This window comes from Engystomops pustulosus, chromosome 6, assembly GCF_040894005.1.
Source record: "Engystomops pustulosus chromosome 6, aEngPut4.maternal, whole genome shotgun sequence".
Lineage (NCBI taxonomy): Eukaryota > Metazoa > Chordata > Amphibia > Anura > Leptodactylidae > Engystomops > Engystomops pustulosus.
Genome location: NC_092416.1, coordinates 164,590,892 through 164,607,422, shown reverse-complemented (window position 1 = coordinate 164,607,422; position 16,531 = coordinate 164,590,892). Strand labels below are relative to the sequence as shown.

The 16,531-nt window shown below is 46.0% G+C and overlaps 1 protein-coding gene across 2 annotated transcripts in view; it reads right to left on the bottom strand.

Moving 5' to 3' along the window:
- Positions 1–16,531, bottom strand: part of NECAB3 (N-terminal EF-hand calcium binding protein 3) — a 75,496-nt gene that overhangs the window by 6,203 nt on the left and 52,762 nt on the right. For both annotated transcript variants that reach the window (XM_072112199.1, XM_072112200.1), the window contains exon 11: positions 12,424–12,501. In XM_072112199.1, coding sequence (XP_071968300.1) covers positions 12,424–12,501 — 78 coding nt within the window. The remainder of the gene's footprint in view (positions 1–12,423; positions 12,502–16,531) is intronic.

Genomic DNA, 16,531 nt, shown 5'->3' with positions numbered 1-16,531 from the left:
AATAGCGTCCCCTTAGCCTCTAAGCTTTACTTATCAAGTTTGTCTAAAAAAATTGTAAAAAAAAAGTTGAAAAAATGTAATTAAAAAAAACTAAAAGTTTTAATCACCCCCCCCCCCTTTCGCTAGAACTGATATAAATATAGATAAACAGTAAAAATCATAAATATGTTAGGTATTGCCACATCCCAAAATGTCCGATCTATAATGGTTATTCCCGGCCTTTAACCCGTAACGGAAAATAGCGTCCACATCCAAAAATGCCATTTTGAAAAATACAAAAAATTCAATAAAAAGTGATCAAAAGGCCGTACATCTTTAAAATGGAAGAATTGAAAACTCCATCAAAAATCGCAAAAAGTCCCAGCACCAGGAAGAGGCAAAATGAAGACTTTATTTTTTGTACAGGAGGTTTTAAATATATGAGAACATTATAAAACCTATATAAATGTCGTACCGACCCAAAGAATAAAGCAGACATGTTATTTGGAGCGTACAGTGAAATACAGCCGTAAAATACAAGCCCACAAGAAAATAGCGCAAGTGCATTTTTTTCACCAATTTCACTGCATTTGGAATGTTTTTCCCGCTTCCCAGTACATGTCACTATGAAGTGTAATTGGTTACGCAGAAAATAAGTCATCACACAGCTCTTTACATGGAAAAATAGTTACAGATTTTTAAAGGTGGGGAGTGAAAAATGAAAACGCAAAAACAAAAAAGGGCCTCGGCATTAAGGGGTTAATTCTGCCGCCCCCCTTCCCCCGCCCCCCCTGTTCCCCCTCTGTATGACTCCAGTCTTGCAGATTCCTCCTGTTGTGCATACAGGGCATACATGGAGTCTTCAAAATGCCAACTCTGTGCCAGAACAAGACGCCAGGGGTTAAATCGTGACTCTCTCCCCTCTCAGTTTTCTAACGTGTGAGAATAGCCCAGAATACATCTGAAGATGTGCGTAATAGCGGTTCTGTCTGAGTATCCAGAAAGAACCATTATCTTCAAAGCCCCTCGCTCCTCATCCGCACTGACTTTGTGCTCGGGCTGGAAGCTGAGCTGACGACTAGACACAATGTAAAAATTAATCTGCTCAATTCTGCGCTGAAAATCTCTTTATTCAGGATATTAAAGTTTGAGGCCATTTTTTTATTGATCTCAATATCCTATAAATTCTGAGTTGGCATTGGCAGCCATATTCTCTCCCTCAAAGGGGGTAACTGTAGCAATGTGATGGATGTGGATCCATGGAGATGGATGGAGGAACCTGTGCTTGTGCCACCACCTCCACATGCTGTGGATGTGCTGCAAATATCTGACATAGGAAACATCCTTTAATTGGCTTTTCTATAAACTGTAGTTAGTCATCTTAAAGGAAAACTACCATTTATTTTCATGCATTGTGAACCAAACATACCTTGGGAATTCTGTAGCTACACTGATGCAGAAACATATCTTGTTTTATCCCTGAGCTGAGTGGTTTTGCTCAAAATACAATTATAACTCAGGACCTTGGGAAAACTGGGTGCAGACTGTTTGCCGTACAAAAACACATTGCACGGAGCTTCCTGAACTGTCCAGACAGGACTAATCAACCTGAGCTGGATGACTCATGCACAGCAGGTGGGGGATGGTACAGAGATTGATTACTTCTGCCTGTCAGGGACAACACAGTGATTACAGCGATGTCTGGAGCAGAGTCTCATTATCATAATTTTATTATTGTTTTTTAAGCAAAGCCACTCAATTCAGGGATTAAACAAGATATGTTTCTGCATCAGTGTAGCTACAGCATTCTCAAGGTATTTTTGGTTCATAATGCATCAAATCAACTGGTAGATAACCTTTAAGCTCTGGAGAAATAAATATGGCAATTTCTGACTCACTGGCCCATGTTTATCAAAACGAGTGCAGTCTGTACTATGTGCAGGTTAACTGTGGCGTGTCCAGATTCATCAAAACTGGCGCCGGATCTTCATTAATCTGGCGTTCCCTGCACTGTTCCGGAACATAGAGGGTGCAACACAATTCTGTCGAGTCGCAGTAATAAATGTGGTGCACGGTCCGAATCGGCACCGGATCACCCTGTTATGTGCAGAATTTTGTGGAGTGAACACTTCATAAATACATGTGCGAGCAGTTTGCAGCTTCTTTTCAGTGCAAAATCATACAAAATATTTGCACAAACACTTTAGTAAATGTGGACCAAAAAGGTTTTTTTGAAATTAATTTTGCTAATTTACAAGCAGCATTAAGAAGACTGGATGTCCCAGATCCGATAACCCATTTTCCTGTTACCAACTGGTTACTGGACACTACTGTTATCCCCATTATATATCTGGACACTTCAGATATTCACATATTACATATCTGGTGTCTATAGTAATTTATCTGGACACTGCAGTTACCCCCATGACATATCTGGTGTCTATAGTAATTCCTATTACATATCTGGGCACTGAGGTTATCCCCATTATATATCTGAACACTGCAGTTACCCCCATTACATATCTGGGCACTGAGGTTATCCCCATTATATATCTGGACACTGCAGTTACCCCCATTACATATCTGGGCACTGAGGTTATCCCCATTATATATCTGGACACTGCAGTTACCTCCATGACATATCTGGTGTCTATAGTAATTCCCATTACATATCTGGGCACTGAGGTTATCCCCATTATATATCTGGGCACAGAGGTTATCCCCATTACATATCTGGGCACTGAGGTTATCCCCATTATATATCTGGGCACTGAGGTTATCCCCATTACATATCTGGGCACTGAGGTTATCCCCATTATATATCTGGGCACTGAGGTTATCCCCATTACATATCTGAGCACTGAGGTTATCCCCATTATATATCTGGACACTGCAGTTACCCCCATTACATATCTGGGCACTGAGGTTATCTCCATTACATATCTGGGCACTGAGGTTATTCCCATTACATATCTGGGCACTGAGGTTATCCCCATTATATATCTGAACACTGCAGTTACCCCCATTACATATCTGGGCACTGAGGTTATCCCCATTATATATCTGGACACTGCAGTTACCCCCATTACATATCTGGGCACTGAGGTTATCCCCATTATATATCTGGACACTGCAGTTACCTCCATGACATATCTGGTGTCTATAGTAATTCCCATTACATATCTGGGCACTGAGGTTATCCCCATTATATATCTGGGCACAGAGGTTATCCCCATTACATATCTGGGCACTGAGGTTATCCCCATTATATATCTGGGCACTGAGGTTATCCCCATTACATATCTGGGCACTGAGGTTATCCCCATTATATATCTGGGCACTGAGGTTATCCCCATTACATATCTGAGCACTGAGGTTATCCCCATTATATATCTGGACACTGCAGTTACCCCCATTACATATCTGGGCACTGAGGTTATCCCCATTATATATCTGGACACTGCAGTTACCCCCATTACATATCTGAGCACTGAGGTTATCCCCATTATATATCTGGACACTGCAGTTACCCCCATTACATATCTGAGCACTGAGGTTATCCCCATTATATGTCTGTACACTGCAGTTACCCCCATTACATATCTGGGCACTGAGGTTATCCCCATTATATATCTGGACACTGCAGTTACCCCCATTACATATCTGGGCACTGAGGTTATCCCCATTATATATCTGGACACTGCAGTTACCCCCATTACATATCTGGGCACTGAGGTTATCCCCATTATATATCTGGACACTGCAGTTACCCCCATTACATATCTGAGCACTGAGGTTATCCCCATTATATATCTGGACACTGCAGTTACCCCCATTACATATCTGAGCACTGAGGTTATCCCCATTACATATCTGGGCACTGAGGTTATCCCCATTACATATCTGAGCACTGAGGTTATCCCCATTATATATCTGGACACTGCAGTTACCCCCATTACATATCTGAGCACTGAGGTTATCCCCATTATATATCTGGACACTGCAGTTACCCCCATTACATTTCTGGGCACTGAGGTTATCCCCATTATATATTTGGACACTGCAGTTACCCCCATGCTCAGCCCGCAGGCTGTATAAGCGGGGGGGCTGCAGGACTGGCCGTGCTCTGGCTCCTTTAAGGGGCACGGTCCCTCCTGCTCTCCCCCTCCCCTTTCCTCCGATGGTAAATTTTCATTGGTGGCCAGTGAGTTCCGCTGGCCACTGGGGGGCAGCGGGCCAGGATATTTATTCTTGAGCGCGGAGCTAGCCAGCCTCTTTGACTGCTCCGCGCTCAAGAGATTCCTGGACCCGCAAGTACTATGGCGGACCCCGCTTTAATGGCTTTTCTTGAGGAGAAGCTGAGGAGAGAGGGCTCCGGCTGGCTAACTCCATTGCTGTCCCAGCCGGCTCCCTCTCTCCCCGTGTCGGCTCCTCCGGTGCCCGATCCTCCTGCTGCCCGGCCTGCACGGCGCGGTCGTGCGCCGTGCAGGCTTAGTCCCTCCCCCATCAAGACTCGGAGCCGAGCGCGGGCTCCGTCTCGGAACCCTGCCTCGGCTCCGCGGCCGGCAGAGCGCATGTCGCGCTCTGCTAAGGCCAGTAGCTGTGCGTCGGCCGCAGCAGGCGGGCCGACGCCGGCGGTAACAAGGTCCCCGCGTGGGGAGGAGATGCAGGGCACGCCTGCTCCTGCGTCTCCTCACCCAGTTAACCTGGCTGTGCCTCCAGGCGCAGCTCAGGTTACAGCTGCTCCCCCTGCTGGTTCCCTGCCCAAACAGCCTGGTCGTTTAGCTAGGTGGTTTGGGCTGGGTGCCAGCAGTAATACAGTGCAAACACCACACACTGATACAGCCCCCGCTTCCGACACACACATGTCACATAGTGCGGTGGCTCAGCAGCCACCGTTTGCACCAAGCACCACACACCCTCCTTCGCCCACATTCACCCCCCCGCCCCCCTCTTACCCCTCGGGTCCTGCCTTGGCGGGTGACGAGGTCGATAGTGATGAACCCGCGGACCGCCGGCACGCTGTTTCAGCGGCCGGCGCTCCGCGGGACCGGCGCGACAGGGGTCATAGCCACTCCAGCGTGGCCTGCAGCTGTTCGGAATTCCCGCAGCGCAGGTACCGCTCGGGGGCTGGGCCTCGGCCGCACAGCCCGGAGGGACGGTGTAGACACCGGTCTCGATCTTCACGTTCCTTTTCCCGCTCCACTTGGGTGAGCCGTAAGCGGTCCAGGTCTCGTGACAGAGACAGTAGGCGGTCTGGTAGATCCAGCTGGGGCCGGACATATTCCAGGCGCTCTTCATCCTCGTCCAGCGGTGGTCACACCCGCTCCAGAGAGAGGCGGTCGCAGAGACGGCAACACTCTTCTCCACCTCATGGGGTAGAAGAGGCGAGGGTACCGCCAACGGTCCCATCCTCAGCGTTGCCTAGCGCACCCATGGCGCCTCCTCCTCCAGTGGTTCTGCAGCAGGTCGTTCCTCCAGCGGGTGAGTTGTCCTGTGAGACCGCATGGAAAAAGTCTGTTATTGCTGGTGATGATGTTGTGGGCGCCCTTAAGGCGGTTGTGGCAAGAATGGAGGCTGGTGCCTCCGGGACTTCCCCAGGGGCGACATCGTTGCCGCCTGTGCAGGCCCCGGGGTCAGCAGGGATGCTTTTTAGGGATTCCTTGTTTTGTGGCGTAGCTCCTTTGGGCACGCGGGTGGCTGCTGACCTCCGGGAGAAAATCGTTAATTTTGAGTATATTGATATTTGGACATTGTTATCTCCTGATCAGTTGACGGTAGATAAGGAGAAGCGTTTTGAGAAGGGTGATGACAAGAAGCCTAAGGTCGCAAGGACCTTTGGCAACTGGCTTCAAGCTTTTGCTGTTATGTCTAGTGTATTTGGATACTATATATACTGCGCATAAATTGCATGGAGGTTCAGCTTGGTGGAGATATGACGAGGAGTTTCGGCGTCGCTTAGCGGCGAGTCCGGAGGTTGGATGGGCGACTAAAGCAACTGATGTTTGGATTCAGTTTATGATGACACAGAAGCCTCAGGGTCCCTTTCCGTCGGGAGCCGTCTCGGGCTCGCAGTCCGGGGCGGCTTCCAAGCGTCCGGGATCCTGTTGGTTGTTTAACGAAGGCCACTGCCGCTTCTTTGCATCCTGTAAGTTCAAGCACGAATGCTCCATTTGTGGCGGGGCCCATTCCGCGCTCCGGTGCTTTAAAAGGCAGAGAACCCCTGCGAAATCTTCCACAGCTGTCAGGGGGGAGGACTCCGGTTCGGGTGCAAAGGATGCGGCCGTGGTTAGACAGTTACCACCTGAAGCAGGAGGCAAAAGTGCTGCTTGACGGTTTTACCTTTGGTTTTGTGATTCCGTTTGTACCACGTGAAGGTCTGATGTTGTCAAACAATCTTAAATCGGTTAGGGACAACGAGTCACTGGTGGAGGAAAAATTGTTAAAGGAGGTTGAGTTGGGCAGGATGGCGGGCCCCTTTTTGTTGCCGCCTTTTGATAATTTGCGGGTCTCTCCGCTTGGTTTGGTCCCAAAGAAAGAGTCGGGTAAGTTCCGCCTGATACACCATTTGTCGTATCCGGAGGGCGACTCAGTCAATGATGGTATTCCCCAGGAGGAGGTGGCTGTTTCTTACACTTCTTTTGACAAAGCGGTTCTCCTGTTGAATAAAGCCGGTCCGGGGGCCCTTATGGCTAAGTCGGACATTGAGTCGGCTTTCCGCCTCCTCCCGGTGCATCCGTCCTGTTTTCATCTACTGGGTTGCAGAATTAACGATTCTTTCTTTGTGGACATGTGCCTTCCCATGGGTTGCTCTATATCCTGTAGGTTTTTTGAAATGTTTAGCAGTTTTTTGGAATGGGTTCTTCGTTTAGAGGCTGGTTCGAATTGGGTCATTCATTATTTGGATGATTTTTTGTTTGTGGGTCCGAAGGACTCTCACGAGTGCTTGAGACTATTGAACATGTTCCGTCACTTCGCAGATTTTTTCGGTGTTCCCTTGTCAGCAGAGAAGACGGAGGGTCCCACTCACCGCCTGACCTTCCTGGGTATTTTGATTGACTCAGAAGAAATGACCCTCAGCCTCCCTGCTGATAAATTGGAACGTTTGCGGGGTGACATTGACTTGTGCCTTTTGTCCGATAAAGTGACCTTGCAGCGACTGCAGTCTGTGCTGGGCCAATTGGCCTTTGCGTGTAGAATTTTTCCCATGGGTAGAGTTTTTGCTAGGAGGTTGTCGCTGGCTACGGCCGGTGTTTCGAAGCCATATCATCATATACGTTTGACGGTGGTTCTGAAAGACGATTTGCGGGTCTGGAGGTCCTTTTTGACGGATTATACTGGTGTGTCAGCATTTCTTGAACACGAGATTGACAACGCTGACTTACAGTTATTTACGGACGCGGCAGGATCGGTGGGGTACGGTGCCATTTTTGGTAAGCAGTGGTCAGCGGAGCGGTGGCCGCCGCAGTGGTTGGAGAGGGATTTCACAAAGAATTTGACCTTGCTAGAGCTCTTTCCAATTGTGGTGGCTGTGGAACTTTGGGGTCATGAGATGGCAAATAAACGGATTCGTTTTTGGTCGGACAACGAAAGTACGGTCCGGGCCCTGAATGGTCTCACCTCCAGTTCTTTACAGGTTCTTGCCCTGCTTAGGTATTTGGTTCTGCGATGTTTGCAATTGAATATAGTCTTCAGGGCTAGGCATGTTCCTGGCGAGTTTAATGTGGTTGCTGACGTGTTATCTAGTTTTCAGCTACAGCGTTTCAGGGATTTCCACCCCCTGGCGGACCCGGAGGGGTACCCCTGCCCCCCCTTCCTGTGGGACCTGGTGGTGAACAGTTGACACCGTTGATCCAATCCTCATTGGCGGAGAGCACCTGGAACAGCCATGGTAAGGCGTGGGGCGAGTGGTACAGCTTGCTGTCAGAGGAACGAGGGGATCGGGTAACAGTAGCTAAGTCTACTACATTGCGCTACCTGTCCTGCCTACGTGCACAGGGTCTATCGTTCACGGCGGTTAAAAAACGATTGGCCGGGGTTTCTTTTGTTTTTAAACTGTGGGGTATCCAGGATGTTACTAAAGATGTTCAGGTTCTTTTGCTGCTGCGGGGTTGGGGCAAGGAGCCGGTGCGCAGGGATTCCCGTAGACCTATTTCCTTTGCATTGCTGCAACGCTTATGCGCGGTCGCGGTGGATGTATGCTCTTCACCGTTTGAGATTTTATTGCTTCAGTGCAGTTTCGTGTTAGCGTTCTTTTGCGCCATGCGAGTTAGCGAGTTAGTGGCTGCTTCCGGACGAGTTCAGGCTGGCCTTGGGGAGGGAGATGTTCTGCTAGTTGGGGAGTTTGTCAAGGTGTTTATTAAACGATCTAAGACAGACATATATGGCTCGGGGTGTTGGTTGTCGGTTGGAAAAGTAGGTGGCCCGTTTTGTCCGGTTCATTTACTGGGTAGTTTTATTGCGCAGCGCCCCTCAGCTCAAGCTTTTTTGTGCCATCAGGATGGGTCGCCGCTGACCAAGTTTCAATTCACTTCGTTGTTTAGGAGAGCGTTGTCCCTGGCGGGTGTCCCGGCGGCGGAATTTGGAACACATTCGTTTCGGATAGGCGCTGCAACGGCAGCTGATGCTGCTGGGCTTTCGGACGGGGATATAATGCGTATTGGCAGATGGAAATCTGATTGTTTCAGGCGTTATGTTCGCCCAAACTTGTTGTTGGACTAATTGTTTTCTCTTTTTAGGTTTTCCCCGGCCTAGGGTTTGGCTGGTCGGCCACTCCTATATATATTGGGCGGCTCGGCGAGCAGCAGTTCGGCCGGGAGGTTTAAACTTGGGGTTCACCAATGCGGACCTGTCCTGGAGGGGAATCAGGGGCCTGAAATGGCTGCAGGTGCTTCCTGAGGTGGTGGCGATCAGCAAGTCTTCCCCGGGTCCGACGGTGCTTGTGGTGCATGCCGGAGGGAACGACATGTGTTCGACACGTCTGGCGGAATTGATTTCGGTTATGAAGTCGGACTTTGAGCGGTTTGCAGCTTTCTTCCAGGACTTGGTGGTGGTGTGGTCGGAGATCGTGCCGAGAGGAATCTGGAATGGTGCCCGTAACCCCGAATCCATCGAAAGGGCGAGGAGGATGCTGAATATGAGGGTGGCGCGTTTTGTTAGGTCCAGGTGTGGGGTAGTGGTTAGGCATCGGCAGCTGGAGGGAGATAATGCAGGCCTCATGAGGGAGGACGGTGTTCACCTCAATGACATCGGCCTGGATATTTTCCTTTCTGGTTTGCAGGATGCCATCGAGAGGGCCTTATTCCTCTTGTGTGGGGGTCGGAGCACAGTGTAGGGTTACACTGTTCTCCTAGTGGCCTGTGGTGGAATCTTGACCCTCTCGGCGGTTAGTTAAATCACCTGACGGAACAACTAGGACATGCCCCCGCGGAGGCGGGGCCAGGCATGCAAGGTGAAGTTAGGGTAAGGGTCAGGGTTCTTCCCACAGGTCATTAAATCTGTTATGTAAATAATAAAGCTGTGGCCGACCCCCTGTTTTTTATCCCAAGAGTTGTAGTTGTGTTGGTTTTTTGGGAAAGGGGGAGTGGGGTACACTTTGGTTGGGTAGCGTTAATACGGTCAGTCTTACATATCTGAACTACGTGCTGGGCACATCCTCTACAGTTCAGGTATTTTCCCCCCATTTTCCGTGCTGATGAGTTCAGTGACCTCCAGCTTGTAGATTCAGTTGGGCACAATTACTATATTATATACTCTAAGCCAAATGTTATATCCAAAATCCATGAAGGAGGTGCCAGTTACCGGGAGAATACATCCTGGCAGTAGATCTGGGGGCACACATTGGAGATTGCTGGCTGTGTCCCGCCATGCAGGTCTCTTTGTGTGAGCGCAGTTTCCTCGTAGACGCCTCCATTTTCCTGCTAAGGGTCTCACGCTGTGATTTTTCCCAGATTAATGGAACAGGTTTACAGCCGCTTCCTAGGACTGACATCCCGCTGCTTCCAGCAGCAAGTACTGACTTCTAATTGTGTGCCCTCCCAGCTCTGAGAGACCCGTCACCGCACAATGTCCTCATTATGTTGTTTTTGTCGAAAAGTTCCTGGATCCTATTATAACCTTGTGTAGTGTCCCCCAAAATGTTCATACAGAATGGATTTAAAGGGACCTCTCCAGAATAAAGCTATAAAACCTGCTTAATGGTCTCTAGCCTTTTCAAGGTGGTAAATCTCAGACAAAGTTTTCAACACTTCATTTATTAAAAATGTCTATTGGAAAACCGGTCTTTGGCCACCAATCAGGGCTCAGCTTGTATTTGTTTCAATTTAAAGAGAACCTGTCACCAGGTTTTAACCCACTAAACTACCAGACCCTCAGGTAGAGTTTGAAATGTCCTTTCTAGAATTCCCTACTTTATGTAAAATCTCACTGTTTACCTATAAAAAATATCCTCCAAAGTCCAGAGTCATTTTCATGTGAGATGAGTCAAGTGTACTGGTTTTAGGTGGAGTGACACTTCAGCAGCCTCTGGGGCAGATTTACTTAGCCGGTCCATTCGCGATCCAGCGGCGCGTTCTCTGCACAGGATTCGGGTCCGGCTGGGATTTAAGAAGGTAGTTCCTCCGCCGTCCACCAGGTGGCGCTGCTGCGCCGAAAAGAATCTTAACGCCCCGGAATGCACCATCCCAAGCGACACATTTCGGTTTTTAAATGCGGCGGTTTTTCCGAATACGTCGGGTTTTCGTTCGGCCACGCCCCCCGATTTCTGTCGCGCGCATGCCGGCCCCGATGCGCCACAATCCGATCGCGTGCGCCAAAAACCCGGGGCAATTCATGTACAAGCGGCGCAAATCGGAAATATTCGGGTAACACGTCGGGAAAACGCGAATCGGGCCGTTAGTAAATGACCCCCTCTATCTTCTGTTCTATAGCACCTATAAAAAATGCTGTTTGTGTCATATTAAAGATAAGGATCTCATCTCTTAAACCTATGGATTTTAACCAATGATACAAGCAATCTGTCGCGATCCCCGATTCGGACGGTCTGACAAAGAAGAAGTTCCTGCATTAGTCACTTCCCTGCCAAGGTCGGAGTTCACCTTCTTCTTCCCGGTGTATGCGAGTGCTGATCTTGCAACACAATTTGGTTTTTAAATTCCGCTTTTTGTCCAAATAAGTCGGATTGTCCGATGTCCACGCCCCCTGATTTGTGTCGCATGCAAGCCAGTGCCAATGCGCCACAATCCAATCGTGTGCGGCAGAAAAGGAATTGTAGAAACAACATTTCATACCTGACCTGAGTGGGCTGGTAGTTTAATGGGGTAAAGGTGGTCTTTAAAATGTGGCAAAAAATGCATGCTTCAAACTTCTCCCCATTGAGGTCATACATTGGGAGACTGTGTCCTCATTATAGATAGGGGTCACCAACCATATGGATACTTGAAAAATCCCTTTAAAGAGTAACTGTAAATTTATTTGTTTCACAAATCAATAGCAGTTTCTTTGCTATCCCCCTGTAGCTGCTTCCTCTGCCTTTGCTGATAAGCCCTAGATTCAGTAGAATAGACAAACTCTACAAATTGGAAGGTTTCATCCGAGGGGAGGGGCTGCTGCTTCCTGCTCACAGAGGAGGAGGTCCTGTGACAGTGAATGTAGCAAAGCTGGATGTGTACAGAACAGTGGATGCCGATGATCTCCCCTGTTCCCTATCAGTCCCTCCATCCTAGTCTACAGAACTTTCTCTCTCTCTCTTTGCACCTCATGCTGCTCCCCTCCCTACCTTATCATTGGCAGTATCAGCTCTGTGCAGATAACCTATTAACCATTAGTGTTCACACAGCACAGGTTAAGGACTTCAAAAACAAATGATTTCTACCACTTATTACATGTTCCCTGCTCCTCCATGTGATGGAAGCTACCAGGCTGTCACCATATACATCCTGTATGTGCAGTGTTCATTGGATTTACTAAATTAAGTGGAAACTAAATTGTTTTAATGCTAAATTACCTTGAGGCATCATGTGATCTGTGGGCAAGCTAACTGGCCTCAGCTTGAGGGCATAGACAGACAGATATTAGTCTCTGCCCACTCCACATTTGGTGAGAAGGTTTTTTAACGAACACATTCAGAACAGAAAATGCCATAACTTTAGAAATAGAAGGATAAACAGCACAAAGTAGGCATCAAAGGGGAATTCACATATAATAATTTGGTAAAATCACTATAGCTTTACAGGTACGCTTTAAGTATCCAATAGATCAGAGTTTCAGAGGGAGAATGTTCTCGCCCATGTTTTGTTAGGAAAGATGGCACCACATTGAGATACTGGATGAATAATATATGACCACAGATCAGGTAAAAGTACTGAACGACTAATACAGGGACAGAACTGTACAATGTTGTATATTACCCTCTGAAAGAAGATAAGACATGTCCACAACACTTACGTTTTCCAAGACTCTTCGTCCTTCCATATTTCATATAGGATGTAGCCAGGTTGGGAGTGAGGTTTTCGGGTGGATACACTATAAAAGGAAATATTTAAATGAAATGGTGTCAGGGTAAAATGAAATATCACAATATATATGATGGGGGACTGAACACATGACCCAGATATAAGCCCCAGTCGTACTATGTAATCTTCATTTCCTTATCGAGCTTCATTTATTTTCATATCAATCACTATCAATCATATTTTGTTTTTACGAAAACCGACCCTGGTGCAATGTTTGCCAACAAAAGCAATACACTGTTACTGTCAAAGGAAACTGCAGGTAATGTAGTATATCACATTTGTGTTACTCCAAGGATAGATGCTGTCCAGGGAGATGAGGGGACCCTGCATTAAAAAAGTGTTCCTTAACCTTCAAAGACAGTGAATAATTCCCTCCTTGGTAGTTAGCATAAAAACTCATGCACATACTGGGTCAGCACCGGCCCTAGATAAATCTCTATTGGGCTCAGGGTCAAGATCAGGGATGGATAAGACTGCCATGGTCCCTGGGCTGTAGGAATATTATGGCCCCTACAAGTCTGGAATCACTCCTACATCTGGTACTAGACTCAGCTTCATGGAGAATGGAGGATGTGTTCCTTCTGCCTGCTTTCAATCTATGGTTTCAGGACCTTTGAAGGACCTTCAAAGGCCCCGGAAATGTGTACATGTTTATTGAGAGCAGAAACAGATGTACAATGATTTCATTGGTGATGGTCCTTCTCAGTATAAAATTTAGTGGGTGGTTTGGATGTCCATGTGCCTCCTAGAAGACTTGAGCCCCAGGCTACTGCCCAAACCGCCTGTATTATAATCCACTACTGATAAGGATAGGTGGGAGAAGGAGCAATACTAAACCTTTCAAGCTGTCCCTGCCTACCTAATGACGATTCCCAAGTGCGTGATGTTCCCTGCACTAAGTAAGGATCAGGGAAGACTAAACCAGGGTCAGCTAGCCTAGTATTTTTCTAGTATTTTTTTTTTCTTCATTACCTACTTCTAATTTACAAAGGCATTGCTAATTTTTTTGTTTTCTTTTTTTTTGTTCTTTGTTTTCTTGTTTATGAAATTGTAAAAACTGTTTCTTTAAGAAAAACAAAAAGAAAGCTAGCCTAGTCATAACCAGGAGAGTACTGCAAGACAAAATCACTGACCAGAGAATTACCAAAACCCAGGCCCAAGTCACAACATGACATCAGAGATGTAAAAGGGGTAAAAAGGAAACAGAACTGGTAACGAGAGTTCAGGTCTACAAGTACACACTCAGGAAGATAAAACCAATAAGTGATAACACTGAAAATGTTTTACCAAAGGCAAAAGAGTCATTGAATTTGCCAGGACAGTCTCTAGACCTTCCTGGGAAATCTAGATCTGGCCGAGAAATTTTGAAAACATTGAAATATTGGTACTGTTAGAGATCTTTATCTAGGGCTCAAACAGCCCTTCTACAATTGTAAGGTGATTGCCAAATTTATAGTGCTGGGATATGTAGCACAAAGAATGCCACAGACACTTGATCATAAGCTGTACCCAAAATCACTGTGTTTATTTCCAAGCAGACAGTTGTGTATATCAGCACAGAAAAAACCTTGCAGAGGGTGTGAAAAGGTGATAAAATACTGAAATGCTATAGGTAAGCTTGTATATACCAGAACCTCTCTTTTAAGCCATTTTCCAAAATGAAATTCATGTATAGTTTTTACTGGAATAATACTAGACTAGAGGGAAACAGAATGGTTATACTAAATGTCCACTGTATAAGTCACAACATGGACTTCAAGCAGAAAAGCTGCAGAAGAAAAGTATTTTCTAAACAGTTGAATCAAGACATGGCTGGACAGTGAACAAACGGCTAAGACAAGATGGTGGTTGGAGAGAAATATGATATCTCTCACAGTATGGAAACTGGAATTAAATGGTACTTAGCTGCTGCGGGCCATAACCCACTAGACGGGGCTGTGCCCGTTGAACATTAAAGGGTTCTTCCTTGTCAACTGGTTTAATCTTGATTGACCAACTTAATGATATTTGAGAAATATTCCAAGTTCTACAAAAGACACTTGCTGAAAATTGTGTATAGCAACACAATTCACATAAAAGAAGCAAAACATTTCTAAAAAAAAACTTTAGGACACATTTATCTGGAAAAGTTTCTCCATAAGAATCTTTTTCTCAATCGACATTTTTTAGGTGTACTTCTTTCAGCTGTGACATCTCACTCAAAGGTTCAGCGAGATAAAAGAACTTGTCTTCTACCATTGTGCAATACAAAGATGACATTTATCATCTGAACATTGAGTCATTCGAGAAGATCTGATTGTAGAAAACACCTTGATTTTTTCTGCAGATTTATTCGCTTACGGATTGTGTTATATAGAAGAATATGCTGAAGATTCTGTATTGTGTATTTTAATGTAATGTATTCATCTGTAATATTTTGGGGCTTTGTACTACATAGAAGGACAAATCAGGTTTACAGAGTTTAGTATTAAAGGTTAACAAGTGATCTAAAGTCGTACTCCGACACTGTAGGACTATAAATTGCCAATATGATCTATAGAAGATTATAGAAGGAACCATGTCCAAAGAGAGTTTGACGTTGATACCATTTTGCATTATAATTCTTGTTTTTTACTAAATGAGGTCGGAAAACTGACGCAGGGTCTTTGATAAATCTTGGCCCCTGTAACTTGGTAAGATGAATTTTCATTATGAAGACGCATGAAGGAATGCCAACTGCAGACCGTAAGGAAACTTCGATCCAGTGCCATGAAGAAGATGCCCCTCCATGGTGGAAATGTGTCTCCGCCATCTATGCCATAAAGGTTCTTCTAACCAAGTGATGATGTCTGCTTTTCCCCAAGTTTTTTATTTTTCGTTCTAACCCCATTGATCAGTTCTCATCAGCACCGGAAGTAGCATCCAGAAGTCTTTAAACAACTAAACCAGGTAAGCAATATTCCACTACCATATTTCACCAAAGCAGGAACTATCTACACCATGAAGCATCATGTTTTATGATAGTTTTCGCTTGGGTTTGCCAGTCCGATCCATTTCATATGTAGACATTGGGTTGAAATCATAGTTTTTGAAAACTAGTCAAAAACTTCAATGAAAAGGTAGCCATAAGTTTAGAGAAGGGGTAGTAAGGGTTTAGAATGAACCCCGGAGGACAATCACGGGTGGGATGGAAGGAGCAGCCTTCAGACTCAGGGGAGCAGGAGGAATCTAACAGAGTATAACCGTATTTTAACCGTATCTGTAAATTGAAAGCACCACTAGGACCACATGCAATTTGTTGGGTGAACTCAAGACTGATGGATCTCATTGCTGTCTGTATAAGTCTTCTTTTGCTAGTTAATTATAGATACATGTGCCTTGGAAGACTTCTGGTATGAATGGAAGGTTCTATATACACGAGGAGTAAAACATTGCTTATCTCTTATCTACAGAATATTCTTACTAGAGGCTGGTAAAAAATCTGTTACATGCTAAGAGTTTTTGCAATGCAATCTAAACAAATCAGAATTTTCAACTACCCCCACCATTCACGAGTTATCTGTGCAGTTAGTTTTGGCACTCATGAAAGACAGGTGGGCTGGAGGAAAAAGCATGGAACCGCCCACCAAAAAAAATAATTAGTATATTGGGTGCTTAAGATACCAACACTGCTCGGGATTTTTGAAGGCTACAGATACAATTCCAGATAATATTATGGGGCAGATTTATCAGGTCTTCTGTTCCAGTTTTGGCATACAAGCCATGGATTAGGCTCAATTTTGCCATGCCATTTCCCCCTTTAGTCATCTCAACGTAAAGTGGGGGTGCAACCGGTGCCTGAGTGGGCCCGAAGGGGGGTTCTAGCCCCGCGACTGTGCACTTCCTATAGCCCACACCCGTGGGCCATGGCATAATTCTACAGCAGGACGGAACATCCATCCAATATATGAAGAGGCCGAACCTCTTTGATAGATCTGGAGGCTGCAGGGGGTGGTAGTAGTGTATAATAAATATCCCCCTATGTGTGACATTGATACATTGGTACTTTTATAATATTCGGG